The sequence below is a fragment of the Drosophila serrata genome, unplaced genomic scaffold, assembly GCF_035046125.1.
Source record: "Drosophila serrata isolate PLE 108 unplaced genomic scaffold, ASM3504612v1 contig_241, whole genome shotgun sequence".
Lineage (NCBI taxonomy): Eukaryota > Metazoa > Arthropoda > Insecta > Diptera > Drosophilidae > Drosophila > Drosophila serrata.
In genome coordinates, this window is record NW_028257139.1 from 2,873,395 (window position 1) to 2,891,820 (window position 18,426).

At 46.1% G+C, this 18,426-nt stretch overlaps 5 protein-coding genes across 5 annotated transcripts in view; 3 read left to right on the forward strand and 2 right to left on the reverse strand.

The window, feature by feature from the left end:
- Positions 1-6,243, forward strand: part of Cad87A (cadherin 87A) — a 35,617-nt gene extending 29,374 nt beyond the window's left edge. Inside the window, exons 7-15 of the mRNA XM_020957747.2 lie at positions 221-1,237; positions 1,302-1,352; positions 2,228-2,827; positions 2,886-3,484; positions 3,544-4,327; positions 4,385-4,660; positions 4,721-4,983; positions 5,049-5,403; positions 5,469-6,243. Of these exons, the coding sequence (XP_020813406.2) occupies positions 221-1,237; positions 1,302-1,352; positions 2,228-2,827; positions 2,886-3,484; positions 3,544-4,327; positions 4,385-4,660; positions 4,721-4,983; positions 5,049-5,403; positions 5,469-5,543 (4,020 nt within the window). The 3' untranslated portion in view covers positions 5,544-6,243. The remainder of the gene's footprint in view (positions 1-220; positions 1,238-1,301; positions 1,353-2,227; positions 2,828-2,885; positions 3,485-3,543; positions 4,328-4,384; positions 4,661-4,720; positions 4,984-5,048; positions 5,404-5,468) is intronic.
- On the reverse strand, positions 1,408-2,210 carry LOC110188179 (uncharacterized). Its single transcript, XM_020957751.2, has 3 exons — positions 1,874-2,210; positions 1,618-1,818; positions 1,408-1,554 (listed from the first exon to the last, which is right to left on the reverse strand). The coding sequence occupies exons 1-3, from the start codon at positions 2,107-2,109 to the stop codon at positions 1,434-1,436; spliced, it is 558 nt and encodes a 185-aa protein (XP_020813410.1). The 5' UTR covers positions 2,110-2,210; the 3' UTR covers positions 1,408-1,433.
- A 155-nt stretch (positions 6,244-6,398) lies between the features above and the next one.
- On the forward strand, positions 6,399-7,473 carry Dnali1 (Putative inner dynein arm light chain, axonemal Dnali1). The gene is made up of 2 exons (XM_020958009.2): positions 6,399-6,934; positions 6,999-7,473. The coding sequence occupies exons 1-2, from the start codon at positions 6,565-6,567 to the stop codon at positions 7,376-7,378; spliced, it is 750 nt and encodes a 249-aa protein (XP_020813668.1). The 5' UTR covers positions 6,399-6,564; the 3' UTR covers positions 7,379-7,473.
- On the reverse strand, positions 7,396-18,329 carry LOC110188301 (RNA helicase aquarius). The gene is given in 9 exon segments (XM_020958006.2): positions 7,396-7,926; positions 7,986-8,354; positions 8,410-9,129; positions 9,131-9,629; positions 9,698-10,155; positions 10,216-11,250; positions 17,165-17,508; positions 17,574-18,060; positions 18,124-18,329. Coding segments are annotated over 9 exon segments (4,479 nt in total). The 5' UTR covers positions 18,238-18,329; the 3' UTR covers positions 7,396-7,473.
- Positions 13,492-17,163, forward strand: mthl5 (G-protein coupled receptor Mth-like 5). Its single transcript, XM_020958007.2, has 6 exons — positions 13,492-14,248; positions 15,545-15,669; positions 15,732-15,902; positions 15,961-16,142; positions 16,199-16,702; positions 16,762-17,163. Exons 1-6 carry the CDS (start codon positions 14,002-14,004, stop codon positions 17,018-17,020), a joined length of 1,488 nt encoding a protein of 495 aa, XP_020813666.2. The 5' UTR covers positions 13,492-14,001; the 3' UTR covers positions 17,021-17,163.
- Positions 18,330-18,426: the final 97 nt, after the last annotated feature.

The following is an 18,426-nucleotide window of genomic DNA, read 5'->3' on the forward strand; positions in this document are numbered from 1 at the left end:
AGGGAGTTCGTGTGGGAAAACTGCTTATGCGACAGAACCTTGGTAAACACGTGGCTAACACAAACAAAAAGAACTTGAAAACATTAAAATTCAAGGCTTCTAAGGCGTCTCAGCCTTTTTAAAATATTAACACTGATTAAAGTTTATTTAAGGAACAATTCCTGCTGGAAAACAAATATAGAATACCTAAGAATAATTAATACAAATCTTTTCCCAACAGGCCACCGATGACAATGGACGTGGCTCGGCATCTGTGGTCTCCCTTCGGATCTCTGTGCTGGATGCCAATGATTCGCCGCCTGTTTGCGAGAGTCCTTTGTACCGGGCGAGTGTGGACGAGGGTGCTGTGGTCTTTGATTCACCGCTGATTGTCAAGGCCCGCGATGCGGACACCATGTCCAGCATTAGCTACAGAATTCGAGGCTCCGAACAGGTGGAGGGCATCTTCGATATCGATCGGGAGAGTGGACAGATTACCATCCGTCCCAATGCTAGCCTGGATGTGACCAATCTGAAGAGCGATCAGCTCATCTTCACGGTGGAGGCCAACGATGGACTCTTTACGGCCAGTTGCGGGGTGAATATCACAGTGCGAGATGTGAACAACCATGTGCCCAGCTTTGAGCAGCAGAGCTATAGTGCTGTTGTGGAGGAGAACTCGGAGATTGGCACGAGTGTGGAAAGGGTTCATGCCAGCGATCTGGACACTGGGAAGAATGCCGAACTCCGCTATCGGATTCAGCAGGGCAGCTTCGATGACTTTGGCATTGACGAGCGCACCGGCGAGGTGTTTGTCTCCCGGAAACTGGACTTTGATCGACGCAACACCTATCAGCTGCAGGTTCAGGCCTCCGATTTGGGTACTCCCAGTCTCACAGGCACCGCTACGCTGACTATCAATGTGCAAAACAGCAACGATAAGGATCCCTACTTTGTGCCAGCCACTCAGCATGCCGAGGTGCGAGCAGATGCTCCACCTGGCCAACTGGTTTATACCTTAATCGCCTTGGATCCGGATGTGGCCAGTCACAATGCCCTGGAGTTTGCAGCCACCGATGATATCACAGCCATCGATAAGGAAGGCAAGGAGCTGCCGCACAATGATCAGTTTAAGGAGTACTTTGCTATATCAAGGAACGGCAAGGTGACGGTCAATAAGCACTTGGATCGCAATCTGTTTGCCGTGATGCGAATCAATGTCCTGGTCACGGACAGCACAGCTCCCAATGTCCAGCAGGTTGGAAAATTTACCTTCTAGCTCACATTTTGAAGAAATCTAAATAAAATATATCAATTTTCAGGGACGCGGTCTGCTGATTATTCAGATAATCGATGTCAACAAGATACCACCAGTAAGCCAATTGAGATATACCTTAACCATAACTCAACTATATAAAATAAGTTATGTTAACTAAAGCCTAAACTGTATATATTTAAAACAAGTTATGATTTGCTAGTACAACTTCATCCACGCTGTCCGGTTCCAAGCTGTTTGATTCCTCATTGAAGGAGACAAAACTGGCCAAACGGTTGTGCTGATCCGAGTAGATGTTCCTATGAGAAAGGGAACTAATGTCAAGCTTTTCCCAAGAAGAAATTCTTCCTGATTTAACATACAAAACGGCGATACTGCAGGCAATTTTTAATAACATTTTTGATAGAAAGATGACAAAAACGGCGGTACTCTCAGGATATAGATAGCACAAGCTGCAATAGGCCAGGATAATTTCGTAAAGATTTAGTATGACATTGTCTATGGCCTGCACAATAATGGTAGGCATAAGCAGCTCGGCCTGAGAGTTGGTCAGAATCGGATAGCTAAAGAGGAACCAAGTTTATACCATATAGCTCTGAGGTTGAGCGAATCACTTACATGGCCACAACTCTGGAAGCGACGCCGACAAAGCACAGGAGGAAGCGCACCACGATAAGGCCACCGATAAGAAATATAAATATCTCCTTGATCCATAACTCCTGCGTGGAGCTATCCACCTGAACCTTGACGCTCTTTAGATCAGCATAAAGATGATAGACATTCAAGTTGGCTGCACTGAAGAGTATGAAAAATACATTCATGAAGAGGACCTTCAGCTTAGAGTTGGGCAGCATTCCTCCAGCATTTTCCTGCGACTAAAAAAAATAGATATTTCCACTTAAAATTTAAGAAAATTGACTTTTGACTTTGTTTTCAAAGGCCAATCTAATTGAAAACCACTTTCTTCTTCAGCGTTTCAATGCCCCCTGGAGTGTGGAACAGCCGCAGATAAAGCTGCAAATGGTGGAGGAGCAACCGGTGGGCACAGTACTGACCACTCTGCAGGCCACCGATGAGGATTCCAGCATTGGAGAATTCAGCATCAGTCCGAATGATTACTTTGCCATCAACCAGACCACCGGAGTGATCTACACCATTGCTCGGCTTGACTACGAGGCCGTCAAGGAGGTCAAGTTCCTGGCCACGGTCAGTGATACGGGTGTGCCCGCCCTGACAGCCACCGCGGATGTGGTGGTGGACATCATAAACCTAAACGACAACGAGCCAAAGTTCACCCAATCCGATTACTATTTCAATATTACGGAGAACTCACCCCGAGGAACTGTCGCTGGCAAAGTGGAGGCCACGGATGGTGATGTTGGCGTCTTTGGAGAGATCACTTACACCTTGATCGGGGAGAATAACAAGTACTTTAGCATCGATGCCTATACGGGCAATGTGATGGTGGCAAATGCCTCTATACTCGATCGTGAGCAGATCAAGGAGCTAACTCTGTCGGTTGTGGCCCAAGACAAAGCTCCTGCAACTGTCCAGAAATCTGCCACAGCAACGGTGAGTTCTCTGATTGTTTAATATTTATGATGAATCATTAACTTTCCTCCTTTCATAGATCCACGTCAATATCCTCGATGTCAATGATAATGCTCCTGTTTTCACGCGAGATGTTTACAATTCCACCGTGGCGGAGAATGCCGCTTATCAGCCACCGGCAGCCCTGCTCCAAGTGCATGCTATCGACCAGGATGAAGGTCTATATGGCGATGTTCGTTACATTATCACCGGTGGCAACGAATTGGCTCTCTTTAAACTCGACGCTCAGTCGGGCATTGTGTATCCAGCTCAGAGTTTAACCGGAAAGCATGGTGTTTACGATCTGACAATCTCGGCACGTGACACCCAGGGATCGGGTACCATGGAAAGCACCGCCAGAGCCATCATCACGGTGCTAAAGGTGAATCGTCACAAGCCGGAGTTTATCATACCCGCTCTGTCCAATGCCACCATTGAGATACCCGGTGATATTGTCCAGCCGGACTACCTTCTGCTCACCGTTAAGGCTATGGATAATGATACGGAGGAGAATGGAAAGATTAGCTATCACTTGCAGGTGAACAACAGAAATGAGCAGCAGACGGCTGAGTTCAAGATCGATGAGCTGACGGGAGAATTGCGCGCTAAAACTCTGCTAAATCGGAAGAATCGAGCCAAGTAAGGGTAGTCACTATGTTTGTAAGAATCTTATATTAATCTTTTAATTCTCTTAATAGCTACGATATCATTCTGGTTGCCCGGGATGCTGGAAATCCGCCATTTGAATCACTGCGCCTGCTCACTGTCAGTATTGTTGATGCCAACGAGAATCGTCCAGAATTCCCAGATGCTTCGAATCCCTACAAGGTATCCATCAATGAGAACAGCGGCCGGGATGTAAAGATCGGGCATATTCAGGCTGCCTCGAGGAGTAAGCACAATCGCGATATCTTCTATTACATGCTCTTGGGCAACGAGGACGGTGCCTTTTATGTGGACAAACTAACAGGTGACATTTACACAAATAAGAGTCTCGATCGTGAACAGACAGACGTCTACACGCTGTACATCCTGGCCAGCATCAAGGCGGATCTGCACATTTCCGAGGAGGAACGAGCCTCGTTCTCCATCAAAACCTTAAATCGGGACAATACGGTGGCAAAGGTAGCCATCACAGTTTTGGATGTAAACGATAATCCACCCGTCTTTGAAAAGCCCATTTATTATGCTGGAGTTAATGCCAATGCCAAGATGGGCGCGGCCATTGCTCTGGTGAATGCCACGGATGCGGATCAGGGCAAGAACGCCAAGATTGAGTTTATGATCGTTGCCTCAAACCTGTATAAGTTTGGAGCTAGCAAGGCCACCGGTTCGATTGTTCCAAGTCCGTTTGCCATCTCGCAGGAGGGTCGCATCACGGCCAACACCATCATGGCCGAGTATAATCAGGATCGTTTCGAACTGGAAATTGTGGCTCGAGAACTGGAGCAGCCCCAGCGATCGGCCAGCACCAAAGTCAATGTAAGTTTCAGGAAAGTTATAAAGGTTCAAAGCTAATTGTACTTGAAATCCATCTAGATCTGGGTATTTGATGGCACTCAGCTGGTGCGTGTGATCCTCTCCCGACCACCGGAGGAGGTTTACCAGGAGCAGGAGGAGATTATAGCCGAGCTGCGTAATGCCACCCAGCATCGCATTATTGTGGATGAGATACGTTTCCATTTGGATTCCATTGGACGCATCCGTATGGACTGGTGTGACCTGTATTTCCATGCCGTTGATCCCCAGACCCAGCAAATAGCACCTGTTGATGAGATACTCAAGGATATTGACAGGAACTATGATTATCTGAAGGTGAATACTTGATACACAAGCTTAAAGTTTAGTTTAAGTAATAATTTAAATGGTTTTCAGGATTACTATGCCGGCTTTGCCATAGAGAATGTGGTGCCTGCCTACATAGCCATTGTCCAGGACGAGTTTGATTTGGCTGTGGCAGGACTGGTGGCCCTGGTCATTGTCCTGTTTGTGGGCGTTATAAGCTTCATTGTGTTGTGTTGCTGCCTGAAGCACTGGAATCTGTCGGTGCCCGTGGAGACGCGTCGTAAAGAGGCCCTGATCAAGAAACAGATTATTGAGGACCTAAACACCACCGAGAATCCTCTGTGGATTGAACAGTAAGTAACAAAGTCTAAGACCTTCCGAACAGTATGAAAAAATTAAACTTTTCTTTCGCCAAAAGAAAACTTAAGCTGTACGAGGAGCAGGAGTTGACCATGCAGGTCTTCTCGGAGCCCGATCATATATCCAACTCGGAGACGCCGGGCCACCTCGATCACCATCGCAGCTCACTGGAGCAGGTCCATCACGTGGGCCAGTCAGTGGATAACACCTATGCCACCATCCAGCCGCGTAATAACCAGAATCGCCTGACTGGAGGCGGCGGTGGTGGTGCTGGAGGTGGTTCAATGCGCAGCGGCGGCGGCGTCAGTGCCGGTGGTGTGGGTGGTGCCGGTCTGCTGCTGGCACGCGTTGATCCGCATCACATGAACGAGTTTGCGGACTATGCCACGCTGCGCAACAATCGAGCGCCATCGGTGAGAGACCAGAACTGCAACTGCAATGATCAAGAATCGGTATAATAACAGACTTCCCTTTACAGCTGTACGAGTTCACGGGATCGACCTTCCAGGCTCCCATTCGGGATGGCGATGATGCCGTGGCCGAGCTGATCTAAGTCTCGATCCCCGAAAGGATATGTAAATTATGTGTAGTAGACAAGCCCTTGCCGTGGTCCGTTCTGTTGCATCTTTGAGTTCGCCGTTAATCATATTATATAGACACCGTACATAACACTTATATATATCGAGAGCGTATATACATACATATAATAGCGTAGTTGTATCTGGTAAGCCAGCGTTTATCTAGAACTCAGAAGTAACCAGGATAGAGGGACAGCAACAGAACTACAACAACAAGAACCCATAGAGGAAATTCTCCCGCATAAATAATGACAATAATATATATGTACTATTATATATTGACAATGTCTCTAGCCGTAATTAATCGATATTGAATATGTAAGAGTTACTAATCAGAATCAGCATCAGCATCTGCATCCATACACGTTTACTCCCCTCGAATAATTCCGCGATATTAGCTCGTTAAGTTGTACCCACTCTGAAAAGACTAAATTATTTGCTCTTCCAATTCCGTATTACGTTTAGTTAACATTTAGTTTCTTAGATTCTAGTTTTAATTAGCCAAACTTGCTCATAACTCATAAGTTCATGTATATTTTAAGTTGGCGAGAATTGGAAATGTGCAACGAACTAAGTTACAATTTATTGACCCCTGTTCGAATAACCTCACGGACAGAGAGCCAGAAACTCATTTATGATTGCATTTACATTAAATATACTATACGAATAATTAAAGCCGAGTTTATAGTAAATTACTAGCGGAAAACTTGAAAACTACTTGTGGATATTTGGTAGTCAGTGTGGCACATCTATAAACAACAAACGAAAACCGTTGCCCAGCTCCGGATACGGAAGGTTGCTAGCCGGCGCAGGGTGAATAACAAAGTCCCACCCTCAGAAGAGAGTTTTCCGAGCATAGGCATTTCCTTCGATATTTCAATCAACAAAATCGTTGAACAAAGTCTGTCGAACTTCCCAAGCACACACGATTTTAGATCATCTTTATTTTCATAGTACTTGAGTTAAATTGAATAAATTAGAAGAGAATCCGCCGAAATGGAGGAGCTACAAATAACCAGTGTGGGCCAGTTCCAGACCCTGGTGCGCTACAACAATCCGGTGCTGGTGGTCAAGCATCCGGACAAGAAGGGCGCTCCGTTGACGGAGATTGAGATGAAAAGACCCCAAACTGCGGGCGCTTTGCTAGATACCAAACGGGAGACCGAGGAGATCCTCAATTCTATTTTGCCGCCGCGCTGCTGGGAGGAAGAAGGCCAACTGTGGCAACAGTCTGTGTCCAGCACTCCGGCCACGCGTCAGGATGTAATCAATCTACAGGAGATGCTGGACACCAGGTTGCAGCAGACTCAGGCACGCGAGACGGGCATCTGTCCTGTGCGTCGTGAGCTATATTCGCAGTGTTTTGGTAAGATATTCCTGTTCAGCACCTTTTCCAGATACCACTAACCCTCCCCCACCTGGACCTGCAGATGAAATCATCCGTCAGGTGACCATAAACTGCTCGGAACGCGGCCTCTTGCTGCTGCGCATCCGTGACGAAATAGCCATGTCCATGGAGGCCTACGAAACGCTCTACTGCAGCTCCGTGGCCTTTGGAATGCGTAAGGCTTTGCAGGCCCACGAGGAGAAAGAAATGCTCCGGGATCGGGTCAAGACACTCGAACTGGATAAGGAAGCGCTGGAAGAAATCATTGCCGACATGAAGCTAAAGCAGGAACAGGCCGAGCGCCGCAATGCCGAGTTGCGCGCCTCCGAGGAGAAAAAGTTCACCGAAGAGATCACGTTCCTGAAGAAGACCAACGCCCAGCTGAAGGCACAGCTGGAGGGCATCACCGCACCCAAGAAGTAGGGACACGATTTGTAGAGTTTGGTGGTATATGCGTTGGCATTTGTCACTTTAAGATTGTTGGAACTTATTAAAATTAAAATATTGGAGCAACTAAACTAGGTTTCCCCATCTGGGGTGGGTTCCTCTGCGGGTTTTTCAGTTACATCTTCGGCAACTTGTTCCCGTTGGCCCATATCTTCGTCGTCCACGCAAATCTCGTTGAGAATGGGCGTTGGCTTGAATGCTTCCACGGTCTTTTTCTTTGACACTTGCTGCTCCGTGGCTGCTCGCTTTTCTGGTGGCTCCTCGGATTCTGCTTCTGCAGCGTCAGCGTTCTCGTCATCTTCCTGGGGCAGTTGGTTTCGCATGGCCAGCAGCTCCTCCTCCGTTGGCAGCGTACCCTTGAGCTCCTCCATTTTGGCCATATATAGTTCGTAGACAAACTGCGCCATTTCGGACATATTCTCCACAGTTCTAATGGCTTCGCTGGCCACCGCAGTGCTGGCCAAACGATCCGTTGGATAGCTATCATCGGGCACCAAGCTAAGCTTCAGCGGTCTCTGCGTGAGCTAAAAGGAAATTGGATTAAATGTTTGTGATATTTTCTAACATCACGTTTGACACTCACCAGCTTGAAAGTCTGTTGAAGTTCCAGGCAATTCTTGAACAGGGAAACCCTGCCAAACACATATAATCCGAGTCGAGCACGACTCATTGCCACCACCAGACGTCGCACATCCCGAAGATGACCCACCGCTTTGGTTCGCACCAGAGAAATGAGAATGTAGTCGTTCTGCTGGCCCTGGTACTTGTCTACGGTGGTGATCTTGTGCGGCCATCCGATCAGCGGATTATTGCCACACCGGGCGTTAATCACATCGCGAATCAGATGCTTCTGTCCGTTGTATGTGGTCAGTATCGAGATCTTCGCGGCGGGATAGCCCTGCAGGCGCATATAAGTGTACGTGGCCACAATGTACTCCGCCTCAGCCAGGTTCTGTGAGATTAAACCATGGTAACTGGTCAGATTCTAAAAATGATTTAAAACTCACCTGGTAGAAGTAGGGATTAGGTTCGCTTTCGCCAACACCCTTGAAGTCCTCCACATTGATCAGTTGATAATCGTGGGCAAAGCCCGCATTGGCCTTCTTGTACTCATCCCGTTCTAGTATGTGCTCTAGATCCTCGAGCTTCTTGTAGCGCCACTTGTAAAGCGAACAGATGCTGGCACGGGCTCGACCCTGTCCATCCAAGTCCACTGTGGGGACTCCGAGGCGTACCAGACGTGTAAACAGGCTCTGCTCCATATTGGAATACTTTTGGAAGGCCATGTTCTTGATCACAGGCGGCAGCTGGTGATGATCTCCGATCATGATCCAGCGCTTCAGGCGATTCAGGCCGTCCAGCGGGTTTTGCAGCAGTAGGGGAATGAACGTCTCAATCTCCAGGATCTGCGCGGACTCCTCCATGAGAATGTTGTCGTATCGGAAACCGAGATTCACCAACTCCTTGCGTTTGAGCGCAGCGTGTGTACAGGTCATGGCAATGATCTTGGCCTCTTTTACTAATAGGTATTTGGAGCGATCCAATCCCGTTCGCAATAGCTCAAAAGCCCGGAACTCCTCTAGCTCAGTGAAAATGTCCGAGATGTAACGGAAGTTGGAGCTGGCTATATCCATGAGCTCTTCGAAATTGCCGCCCTTAAACAAGGGTTGCGGGGCATCTGCAAAGAATTTTCCGAAAGGAAACTCTTTCTCAAACAGCGATTTCAGCCTTCTCAACATCCGTCTCCTCCTTCCGGTGCACACTCATTTGGCTCTGGAACTTCTCCCAACGCGCCATTACGTTGTAAAGGTAAAAGTAGCCAGCCGTCTCACAGGTGTACGCATTATCGCCACTCACACCCAGTGCCTCCTGCAGTCGCTGGACTTGACTGAGTAAATCCATGCGCTTGGCCAGCACATAGTTGACCCTTCCATAGCGACTGTAGTCCTTCTCGGTTTCTAAAGCCTCTTCACCGTGACCAAGACGCAACAGATGCCGCTCATCAATGTCCAGGGCCATGATCTTCTCGAACAGCTGATTCAGAGCCTGATTGGAGTGGGTCACGATCAGGGTGCGTTGGCTGGGATGGTTGTGGTAGATGTTAGAGATGATTTGGACAGCCACATCGGTCTTACCAGTACCGGGAGGACCTACCACCAGGGTCAGACCTGGCTGCATACCCGCTCTTATGGCTTCCACTTGTGTGGGCGTAAAACGTATGGAGTTTCTGAGCGGAAATAAATAAGAAGGTAAATAATTGTTGAGTAACATTAAATTGAGCTCAAGATTACTTACTGCTTGGGCTTGTCGCTTGGATAGGGTCCCCTGGCCTCGTATTTATAGGGTTGCACCAATATGGATTTGGTCAATGCCTGCTTCTTCACCGTCTCATCCCTTTCCTCGTCATCGCTATCCTTATGGGTTGGCACATCCTCAAAGATCAGACGGTAGGGCGGCAGGCGCCTTTCCTCTGGCAGCTCACACTTCATGGTGTACGTAGGGAAACTGGCCACCAAATGACTATAGTCCAGGAATGTATCGTTAAATTCCAGGCTGCGCTCTTGGTTTGACATATTCGAATAATGAGCGGCAGCGGGGTCACCGTAGCCGAGAAGGATGTCATGTAACCAGGGTGGCACCACACACTCGGTGTTCATCAAGTGGCGAATGGTCTCCAGCACGGCTTTAAAGTTGTTCTCCTTGGGCTTGCGACGCATGAGTATGTTGAAGCTTTCGTAGACATCGTCGGCACCCTGAAATCGAATGGAAATTCATGAAGATATCAACCTAATCCTTGGTTTAATGAAATTTACCTCTTGCAGATCGTCCATATCCTGGCGATACTGATTCGAGTCCAGCCACACACGATAGCAGCGTTGCTCGCCTGGCAGCTGGGGCCTTGGCTCCGGACCATCCTCTATGACCCGACCGTTGGCATCTAGCATGCCCTCCACTTCGCATCCTCGGACACTTACCAAGCCCACCTGGGGAATGAAGGGCTCTCGGTGGTTGTACTTGGTGCCATACGGTTGCGTTGGCTTCACGGTAATCAGGAAACAGACATCGTGCTTGCGCAGGTTCTCCCACTCCTCTTTGATCTCCCTCCGCACGGAAAGTGTCACTCCTACGTCAGCACGCACTCGTGATGGTTTCTTCTCGCCGAGATGCGGCTTGGCTACCTCCACCACAGCGAAGCTGGCAACGGGCAGGGCCATTCTGGCCCAGCCTCCGAAGACAACATCTCCGTCTTCGGACTGCCAGGGCAGCATTCGGCTCACAGCATCCTCGATGTCCTGACGAATTTCATAGGTCGATTCCAAGCGAAAGAGGTTAAAGTTACGCAGCAGGTAGTCGTGGAGGGTCAGAAACTGCAGATTTAGCTTGGGCAACGCTAGGCAGCTCTCACCAGTGTAGTACTCCGAGGGCACCACGTTCTCGTCCCAGATTATCTGCTCCGTGGGATACAGAGGCATCTCGTTGAGAGCCTCTAGCTGAGAGCAGCGTCGCTCGTGTCGCGTGATCAACAGCTCGCGCAAGAAATGCTCATCCATTCGGTGCCACTCCAAGGACTCCACCATCTCCTCCGGCACAAGGTTCAGGAAAGTGGCGATCTGACGAAGCCCATCGCCATCCAGGCCACCAAAGTGCTGCTCTAGCGACTCCCGATTGTCCACCGTGGCCACATTGGATAAAGCGAAAACCCGAAGACTGGGAAACTTGGCGAATACAGCACGCTGCAGGGAGGTAATCTTCTTGTAGTGCAGCTGGGTCATATCATGATCCGTGAGCGAACTGCCGGTAACATCGTTGATCTCGAAGCGGGTATAAAACTTGAGCATGTCAAGTAGCTACAAATTTAAGTAGTAGTTTGTGTTACATTTTTAATATTTTATTCCAAATTGATTAAGATTTTGATTGCAAATCGAAGGACTATAGGCAATCATTGGCTTTTAAACCTTGTGTACATCAAATAAAATCTAAAATATTTGATTCTATCATATATGTATATGAAACTTTTATGGGTAAATCAAAGTTTTAAAAATATCATAACTAAACCAAAAATGCATTAATTTCAGTTCTGAGAACTTTTCTATGCTAGTTTTTATAAGGATCAAAAATCTGCATATTCAGTTTTAAATTAAAAAATTCAATTTGTTGGCAAAATTTGAAAAATTTAATGATGTAACCCCTTATAAAATGTTCAATTTTCGAAAAAATTTCAAAAATTTGTTTTTCGACCGGACATGGCTAGATCGACTCAGCTTTTGATGCTGATCAAGAATATATATGGTTTGTAGGGTCGAAAATGATTCCTTCACAGCGTTACAAGCTTCTGACTTAAATTATCAATACCCAGCAAAAAGGTATAAAAACAGACATTTTTTTTAAATCTAAGTTTTTCGGATACCACAAATAGGCCGAAATTTCATTAATTTTAATTTGGAAAGTTTTTCTGTGCTAGCTTTTATTGCACTATTAAATCAGAATACTGCGTTTGTTGATGCTATTGTTAGTTTCTGTCTGAAATTACAAAACCCTGCGAAAAGGTATAAAAACAGACAATTTTGTCCGAAAACCATAGTTTTGAAAAGCCACAACAAAGCCAAAAAATCATTAATTTTAATTTGGAAAGCTGTTCTATGCTAATTTTTATTATATTAACAAATCTGCATACACAGTTTTTGAATTTAAATAAATCCAATTTTTTGTCAAATTTTGGAAATTTTAATGATGTAACATTATAAAATTTTCAATTTTCGAAAAAAATTTCAAAAATTTATTTCTTGATCGGACATGTCTAGATCGATTCGGCTGTTGATGCTGATCAATAATATATATAATTTATAGAGTCGGAAACGACTCCTTCAACTAGTTTCAAGCTTCTGACTGAAATAATAATACCCTGCAAGGGTATAAAATAATAATGTTTGCTACTAGTCATATATAGTTCCGATTATCGAAATTTAGCCGTTTTAATTATAATTAATTATATTATTATAAAATAAAAGTACAAATTAATTCCCTAGATCCATGGAGTGCGCATTTTATGGTCTAATTGGGGAATCTCATATAGGCAGATTGTACACAATGTACATATATTCATATTATTCATATTATTAGTTGGTGATTAATGCGCTGCAACTTTTTGACTATAGTTTAATAATCTGTGTACATTATAGTACATATGTATAGAATTTTGTTTTTCATAGACTATATTATAATTCATGTATGATTCTCCCCCAATCCACACTGATCCGGCCCTGTTTGCTTCCCGAAACGCGTGCATTGAATGGAACGTGTTTCGTTGTTTTACTACCTGCCCTCGTGAATTCTACAAACTCACGCAAACATTTACCTGGCTCCTCTCTCTTTCTCTGTGAGACTCTCTTTCTTTGGACTCAAATTCTCTCTTAGGTGCACTCCTATCCGAATTCAAGCCGGTTGGTTGCCCCAAAAGGTTGGTACGTCATCAGTTTGGGCACGACCACTCACACCAGACTGCTAATAGAGTAGTATGTGTGAGAGCGAGTGCTAATTAGGTGAGCCAGGTGGCGGGAGTGGATGTCCTGGTGGCAGTAAATTCGAAACTGAAAAGGAAACCCAATACAGGCGAGGTGTGTGTTCGATACAAATCTCGGTGGTGAAGGTTAGCTGAAGGGTGTTTCTTGCAGAGAAATCTTCATTAAAGCCACCTCCATCCAGTCTTCTCCTTTTACTTCTGGAGTGCATGTAAGCGGAGGTGTGAGAGGACAAGTGTGATGACAGGGCACGCGTCAAGAGGAGCTGAGGGCTGTCCCGCTTTTATACACAACACACACACACACACAGCTGTCTCTTATCATCGCTGCATCATCTAGCACATCCTGGCGATGGAGAGAGATAGCGGAGGGGAGCAAACAAAGCCTCCACACAGACACAGGCAACGGCACACATTGCCGGTTCCTCTTGCCTGGCTATGTACTTGCTCCAATTGATAATTTCCGTTGCTTAATTTAAATCCAAAGAGCGCGGAGAGACAGAGCGGTGGTGCTGCTCCGGCTGCATTCAAAAGCCGTGCTTCAACATTGTTGTCTACCGGAATGGCTAGGAGGCAGGGAGGGAGAGAGCACTGGTGGGGGTTGAGCTGAGCGACGCTCATGGAACACTCCACGCCATGCTCTCTCCGCCTTAGTGACTAGAAGTTAAGAGCGAGCCCAGAGAGTCATTCGCTTTCCAGCGTTGCTTCGAATCGGTCGCTGTATCTTCTTCCAGTTTTCACTAACTTTTCGATTTGAATACAAATATTATTTGAGGAAGTGAGGCCGGGCATTGTTTATAAACTGAATCGGAATCTTAATCTCAATTTGTATCTGAATCTTAATCTAACAGACCCGCGTGCCTTTTCTGTGTGTGTTTGTTTTAGATATAGTGAAAAGTGTCACCTCAAGTTACTGTATGCATGTCATGATCTTGGCTTAAAGCCGGCACCTTGATGACGCATTCCTTAGCCAGCAAAGATCCAACACATAAACAGCAGCAGCAACAACAACAACAGCCGTCGCTTACCTGTATTTGTATCTGTATCTGCTTGAGTATCTGTGTTTTTGTGTGAGCAAAAGATGCTCGTGAAAACGCTTGGCGCGCATTTTTTAGCAACTAAATGCAGCTGCTTCTCCGCTCTGCTGATTCCCCTGCTCCCGCTCCTGTTGCTGCTCCTCGCTCACCCATTACGGGTAACGGGTCATGTCAGTACCAGTGCAGTATCTCCAGGAACTGGAGCCGATCCCCACCTGGTGCTGGTCAACAAATGCTGCGAGAAGTTCGAGATACACGTGGACAGCGAGTGCCAGTACGTCAACGAGACGGGTGAGTGCCCAACAGCTGGTCTCTGACCCATGCCCACTCCTTCTTCGCCAGAAAAGTAGCCATAACAACGACACTGCCGACAGCGGAGTTTGTTGGCCATTCAACTTTATGGATTTTCCCTGATGGCATGCAACATACATACCAGCAAATGTGTGTGTGTGTGTGTTGTAACATTAAGTGGCCCATTTGTTGGCTATCAGTGGATCAGTGGAACGCAGCCAGTAGCTCCCCCAACAAGTTTCTAAAACAAACAGAGTCTCATGGTGCCCCCAATCCTGATGAGAAAAATTATGATTTATGCTCTGAGGCTTGCCTCGGCTTCTGTTTTAAGTAACCACTCGTCGGAGGGGGATTCCCCTAATCGAGAGAATCTTTTCTTATGGCAATGGAATGAGCCAGAAAATCCATTAGCAAGTGAATAGATATAGATGCTACTGGTATCACGAAAGCTTTGAATTGTAAAACTTGTCCATAAATAATATTCCATTATCATACAGAACAAAATATTTCTATTTTTCTACTATTTCCCAATACGAAATATATTAGCTGTCTTCCTATAAAAACACCTGAAACACCAAACATAATCTATTATAACGCTCACAATAAAATAACTGAATAGAATTTGTTTCTCTGCTGAGTAATTTGTAATATAAAAAATACCAACAGAATAATGTTTCCAAACCCCTTTAAAGTATAAACAATAAACTGAAACAAAAGGCTCTACAGCCTCTAAAGCAAAATAAATGCAATGCCAGCAATAAGAACCTTGAAACTGTCATTAAAGTGACACATAAAATAAGTACAATACAATTCATAGTTGATACAATAGTTGAATCATTGCCCTGATCATCCGATTGCCATCGAACTGATCTCATCAAGTTTATAACTAAAAGGATTACTCAAATCCATTCTAAGCCCGTGCAATCAACACATGAGATCTAATTTCCCTGTTCTCAACTATGATTAGCATATCAAAGGCACGAGTGGAACAAAAGTGCATCCCATCTGCAGCGATTCGAGGAGAACAAATCCGCACAAATTGCAAAAAACCTGGCAAGAAACAGCTGATGAAGATGCATTGCATTGCTGTGCTCACGTTCTTCGCCATGGAGCGTAAATATTTATACCGGAGAACGGGGAGGCGGAGGTCTCTTCTAGTCCCCTCCGATCCAAAAACGGAAATCAAACAAAGGCGGCAAGAACTTGAAGTCTCTTAATGATTCTCCACGGTCTGCTCCGTTTTGTTCTGTATATAATAAATACATATATATATATATCAAGGCTTTCCATTTGCAGACTATTTCCAGCCGATGTTCACCAGCTATGGTGGAGAGCAGAACAGGCACGTCAGCTTCAAGTTCGTCATTGGCATTCCCAACTGTGGATCAATGCAGATGTGGCCCATATACCATTACATGGGGGTAAGTGATAATAGTATAACAGCATCTGCAAAAACAGATTCACATACTTTTCAAACACTTAGAGCTCCGATAAGTTGGTTTTACTGGAGGATGGCAAGCTAAGGCATTACACCAATGCCGAAGATGAGGCCGAGGAACGTCATGGAATACAATCGGATTACGAGGAGGACATTGCTGGCGCTCTGGAACCCCGTTATCACGACTACGATCATGGATTGTACTGCATCGATAAGGTAGGCATTGCAATAGTTCCAAAGTTATTATTTAAATTATCATCTAATTTATCTTTAGGGCACCTCCAGTACTGGCGAAAAACACGTACTCTTCGCCAAGATCTGCCTGGCCCGCAAGGAGATCAAGTGGAGTGATTCAAACTTTCTCCTACGCAAGATTCTCAATCCCATCTTTCATGGAATCTCACTCATCATATTGCTAATCATTGCCATTATCTACTTTATACTTCCGACGCTTAGGTGAGAAATTGTGATAAATTAGACTCTCCTCATGCGTTAATTCGACATCCATTCAGCAGAGATCTGGTGGGCAACATTGTGACGACGATAGCCATGTGTCTGATGGTCAGCCAGGCGGCGGATCTAGTCCGTATTTTTACAGAGCTAACAAGCCACGTAAGCTTCATTGTGGCGGACATAATCCTGTGCTTCAGTCTGCTGGCGGCCTTCTTTTGGCTCAACAGCTTCGGCTACTACATCTGGAAGACCTTCCGATCAAGGAACGTTTTCCTTCGAGTGACAGACGGCAGGAAGTATTGCTATTACTCGGCCTACGCCTGGGGATGTACGGCTACAATGGCAGGTCTAGCAGTCTTTGCGCACTTTTTCCTGGACGCCGAGTCGTACAAAAAGGAGCAGATGGTTGGCGAGCAAGAGACGATCGGCATGCTGGGCATCTGCATATTCTTTGCCCCCATCGCGTGCACTATTTTGGTGAACATATTCTTCTTTATGACCACCAGGAATCTGATTAACAGAAGGACTGTGTACGGTCGCATTGCCCACAAGCTGAAAGCGAAGTGAGTAACTTTGCAATCGCATTCCTGTTGATTATCCTAATACCCCCTTTCAATTACAGCTTCATCATGTTCTCTCTGATGTTTTTGGTTATGTCTATCGCTTGGCTGTTTCTAATCATGTCCTGGCTGCAGTTGGAGGGTCTATTATATGCCCACATCGTGGTCAATGCCCTGCAGACACCGCTGCTACTATACATCTGCGTGCTGCGCCAACGACACGTGACTTTCCTGCTAAAGAAGTCCTGCTGTTACAATGAGCCGCCTTCAACGAATGACTGGGGGGACGAGATGCACTACATGAACGGCAACGACTATTAAGGCGAGTCGCCGCCAATGTCCACCGTCCACACTAATCTAAGTGTTTTGTAGTTTAGCAATGTTTAACATTGAGATTTGTACTTAAATTTAACTAATTTATGCTCTACCAGATAGTAATTAAAACATTAAAAGTCTGACACTTACCTGGCCGAACAGTTTTCCTTCTTCGCGGCGAACTAGGGGCGACAACAAAGCCCGTACAATGAGGTGACAGTCGTCCAGAACGGTGTTAAAGAAGCGCCGTGTCGGTAGAAGTGCTTCCAGATCGATGATGAACTCCAGGAAGCGTTCGCAGTAGTGAACCACGTTAGGGTTGATATCACCCTCGGCGGGTATGCTCTCAACGATTTGCAAAAAGTCGATGATAAGGTTTTGCATAAAGTGTCGTTCCCACTGGACCTCGGGCTTTGTGTCCTTATCCTTCTTTATTAGACGCTTCCAATACTTTCGCCATTCGGGAACCTCTCGAAGCTCCTGCTCGCGGCGTTCTATAGAGTAAAGCAATAACTTTAGCAATCAGGGGTCATCCTTTGGGCTCTTTTAACGAACTTACTTGGCTGCAGGCAGTGCCACATGGATAGGGATACCAGACGCTTGGCCTGCTCTCGGCACAGTTCGATCTCCATGCTGTTAAAACAGTGATTGAGGAACATGAGCAGCGCAGTTCGCTCCCGCAGGGTACTGCTTGCCTCTCGGGTGGCTTTGCTAGGTAAGCAACTCTCCAGCACGTGGCGGAAGAAGGTCGGATATTGTTCCGGCAGATTTTCAAACACAGTCCATACCTCGACGCGCTCGCGGAACTTCTCATTGGCCATGATCACAATGGACATGAGGTGGGCATGGGTGGCGGTATCTCGCTGGTAGTGCGGCCACAGGTACTGTTCCAGGTACTGGCTGAACTCCAGCATGTTGATTCGCCGCGAGCTCTGACTGCCACCGGCGCCGCCACCGATTTCCTCTTTGTAGATGCGTTCGATAATTTCTGCGCTATACGGCCGGTGATCTGCCTTTGTGTCCGGTGCCCAGTACTGCGATGCGAGCTGCCAGAAAGAATAAAATGTTTAAAATACACACAAAGTTGCGTTGTCCAGCGGAGCACCCACCTGCCATATGGCATCGGAGCTGAGCTGGGCCACTGTGAGGGCTCCAGCTTTTGATTTCGGCTGTTTAGTTATTTCCTTGGCCTTCTGGGCCTGCGTTTGACTTCTGCGCTTCATGTTAATTCTAATAAATCGCAAATAATTGAAAATAAACACTAAAACTGCAGCAAAACAAAACACCGGTCGCGAAATAGTGTGGCGTATCTCGTGCGGCCAGAAATACCAAGCAGAGGGTCAATAATACTAAAATTTAACCGAATATCTTAAAAATGCCAAACATTTTAAAAAATTTATTTAAAATCTGAT

Excerpts from the sequence above, each read along its gene's own strand:
- LOC110188179 (XM_020957751.2), bottom strand. The coding sequence starts at position 2,109 with ATGCTGCCCAACTCTAAGCTGAAGGTCCTCTTCATGAATGTATTTTTC. Across the intron at positions 1,819-1,873 it reads GCTTCCAGAGTTGTGGCCAT|CTATCCGATTCTGACCAACT; the intron begins GTAAGTGATTCG and ends GTTCCTCTTTAG. Across the intron at positions 1,555-1,617 it reads GCCTGCAGTATCGCCGTTTT|GAACATCTACTCGGATCAGC; the intron begins GTATGTTAAATC and ends CCTTTCTCATAG.
- Dnali1 (XM_020958009.2), top strand. The coding sequence starts at position 6,565 with ATGGAGGAGCTACAAATAACCAGTGTGGGCCAGTTCCAGACCCTGGTG. Across the intron at positions 6,935-6,998 it reads GCTATATTCGCAGTGTTTTG|ATGAAATCATCCGTCAGGTG; the intron begins GTAAGATATTCC and ends CTGGACCTGCAG.
- mthl5 (XM_020958007.2), top strand. The coding sequence starts at position 14,002 with ATGCTCGTGAAAACGCTTGGCGCGCATTTTTTAGCAACTAAATGCAGC. Across the intron at positions 15,903-15,960 it reads GATTGTACTGCATCGATAAG|GGCACCTCCAGTACTGGCGA; the intron begins GTAGGCATTGCA and ends ATTTATCTTTAG. Across the intron at positions 16,143-16,198 it reads TTTATACTTCCGACGCTTAG|CAGAGATCTGGTGGGCAACA; the intron begins GTGAGAAATTGT and ends ACATCCATTCAG.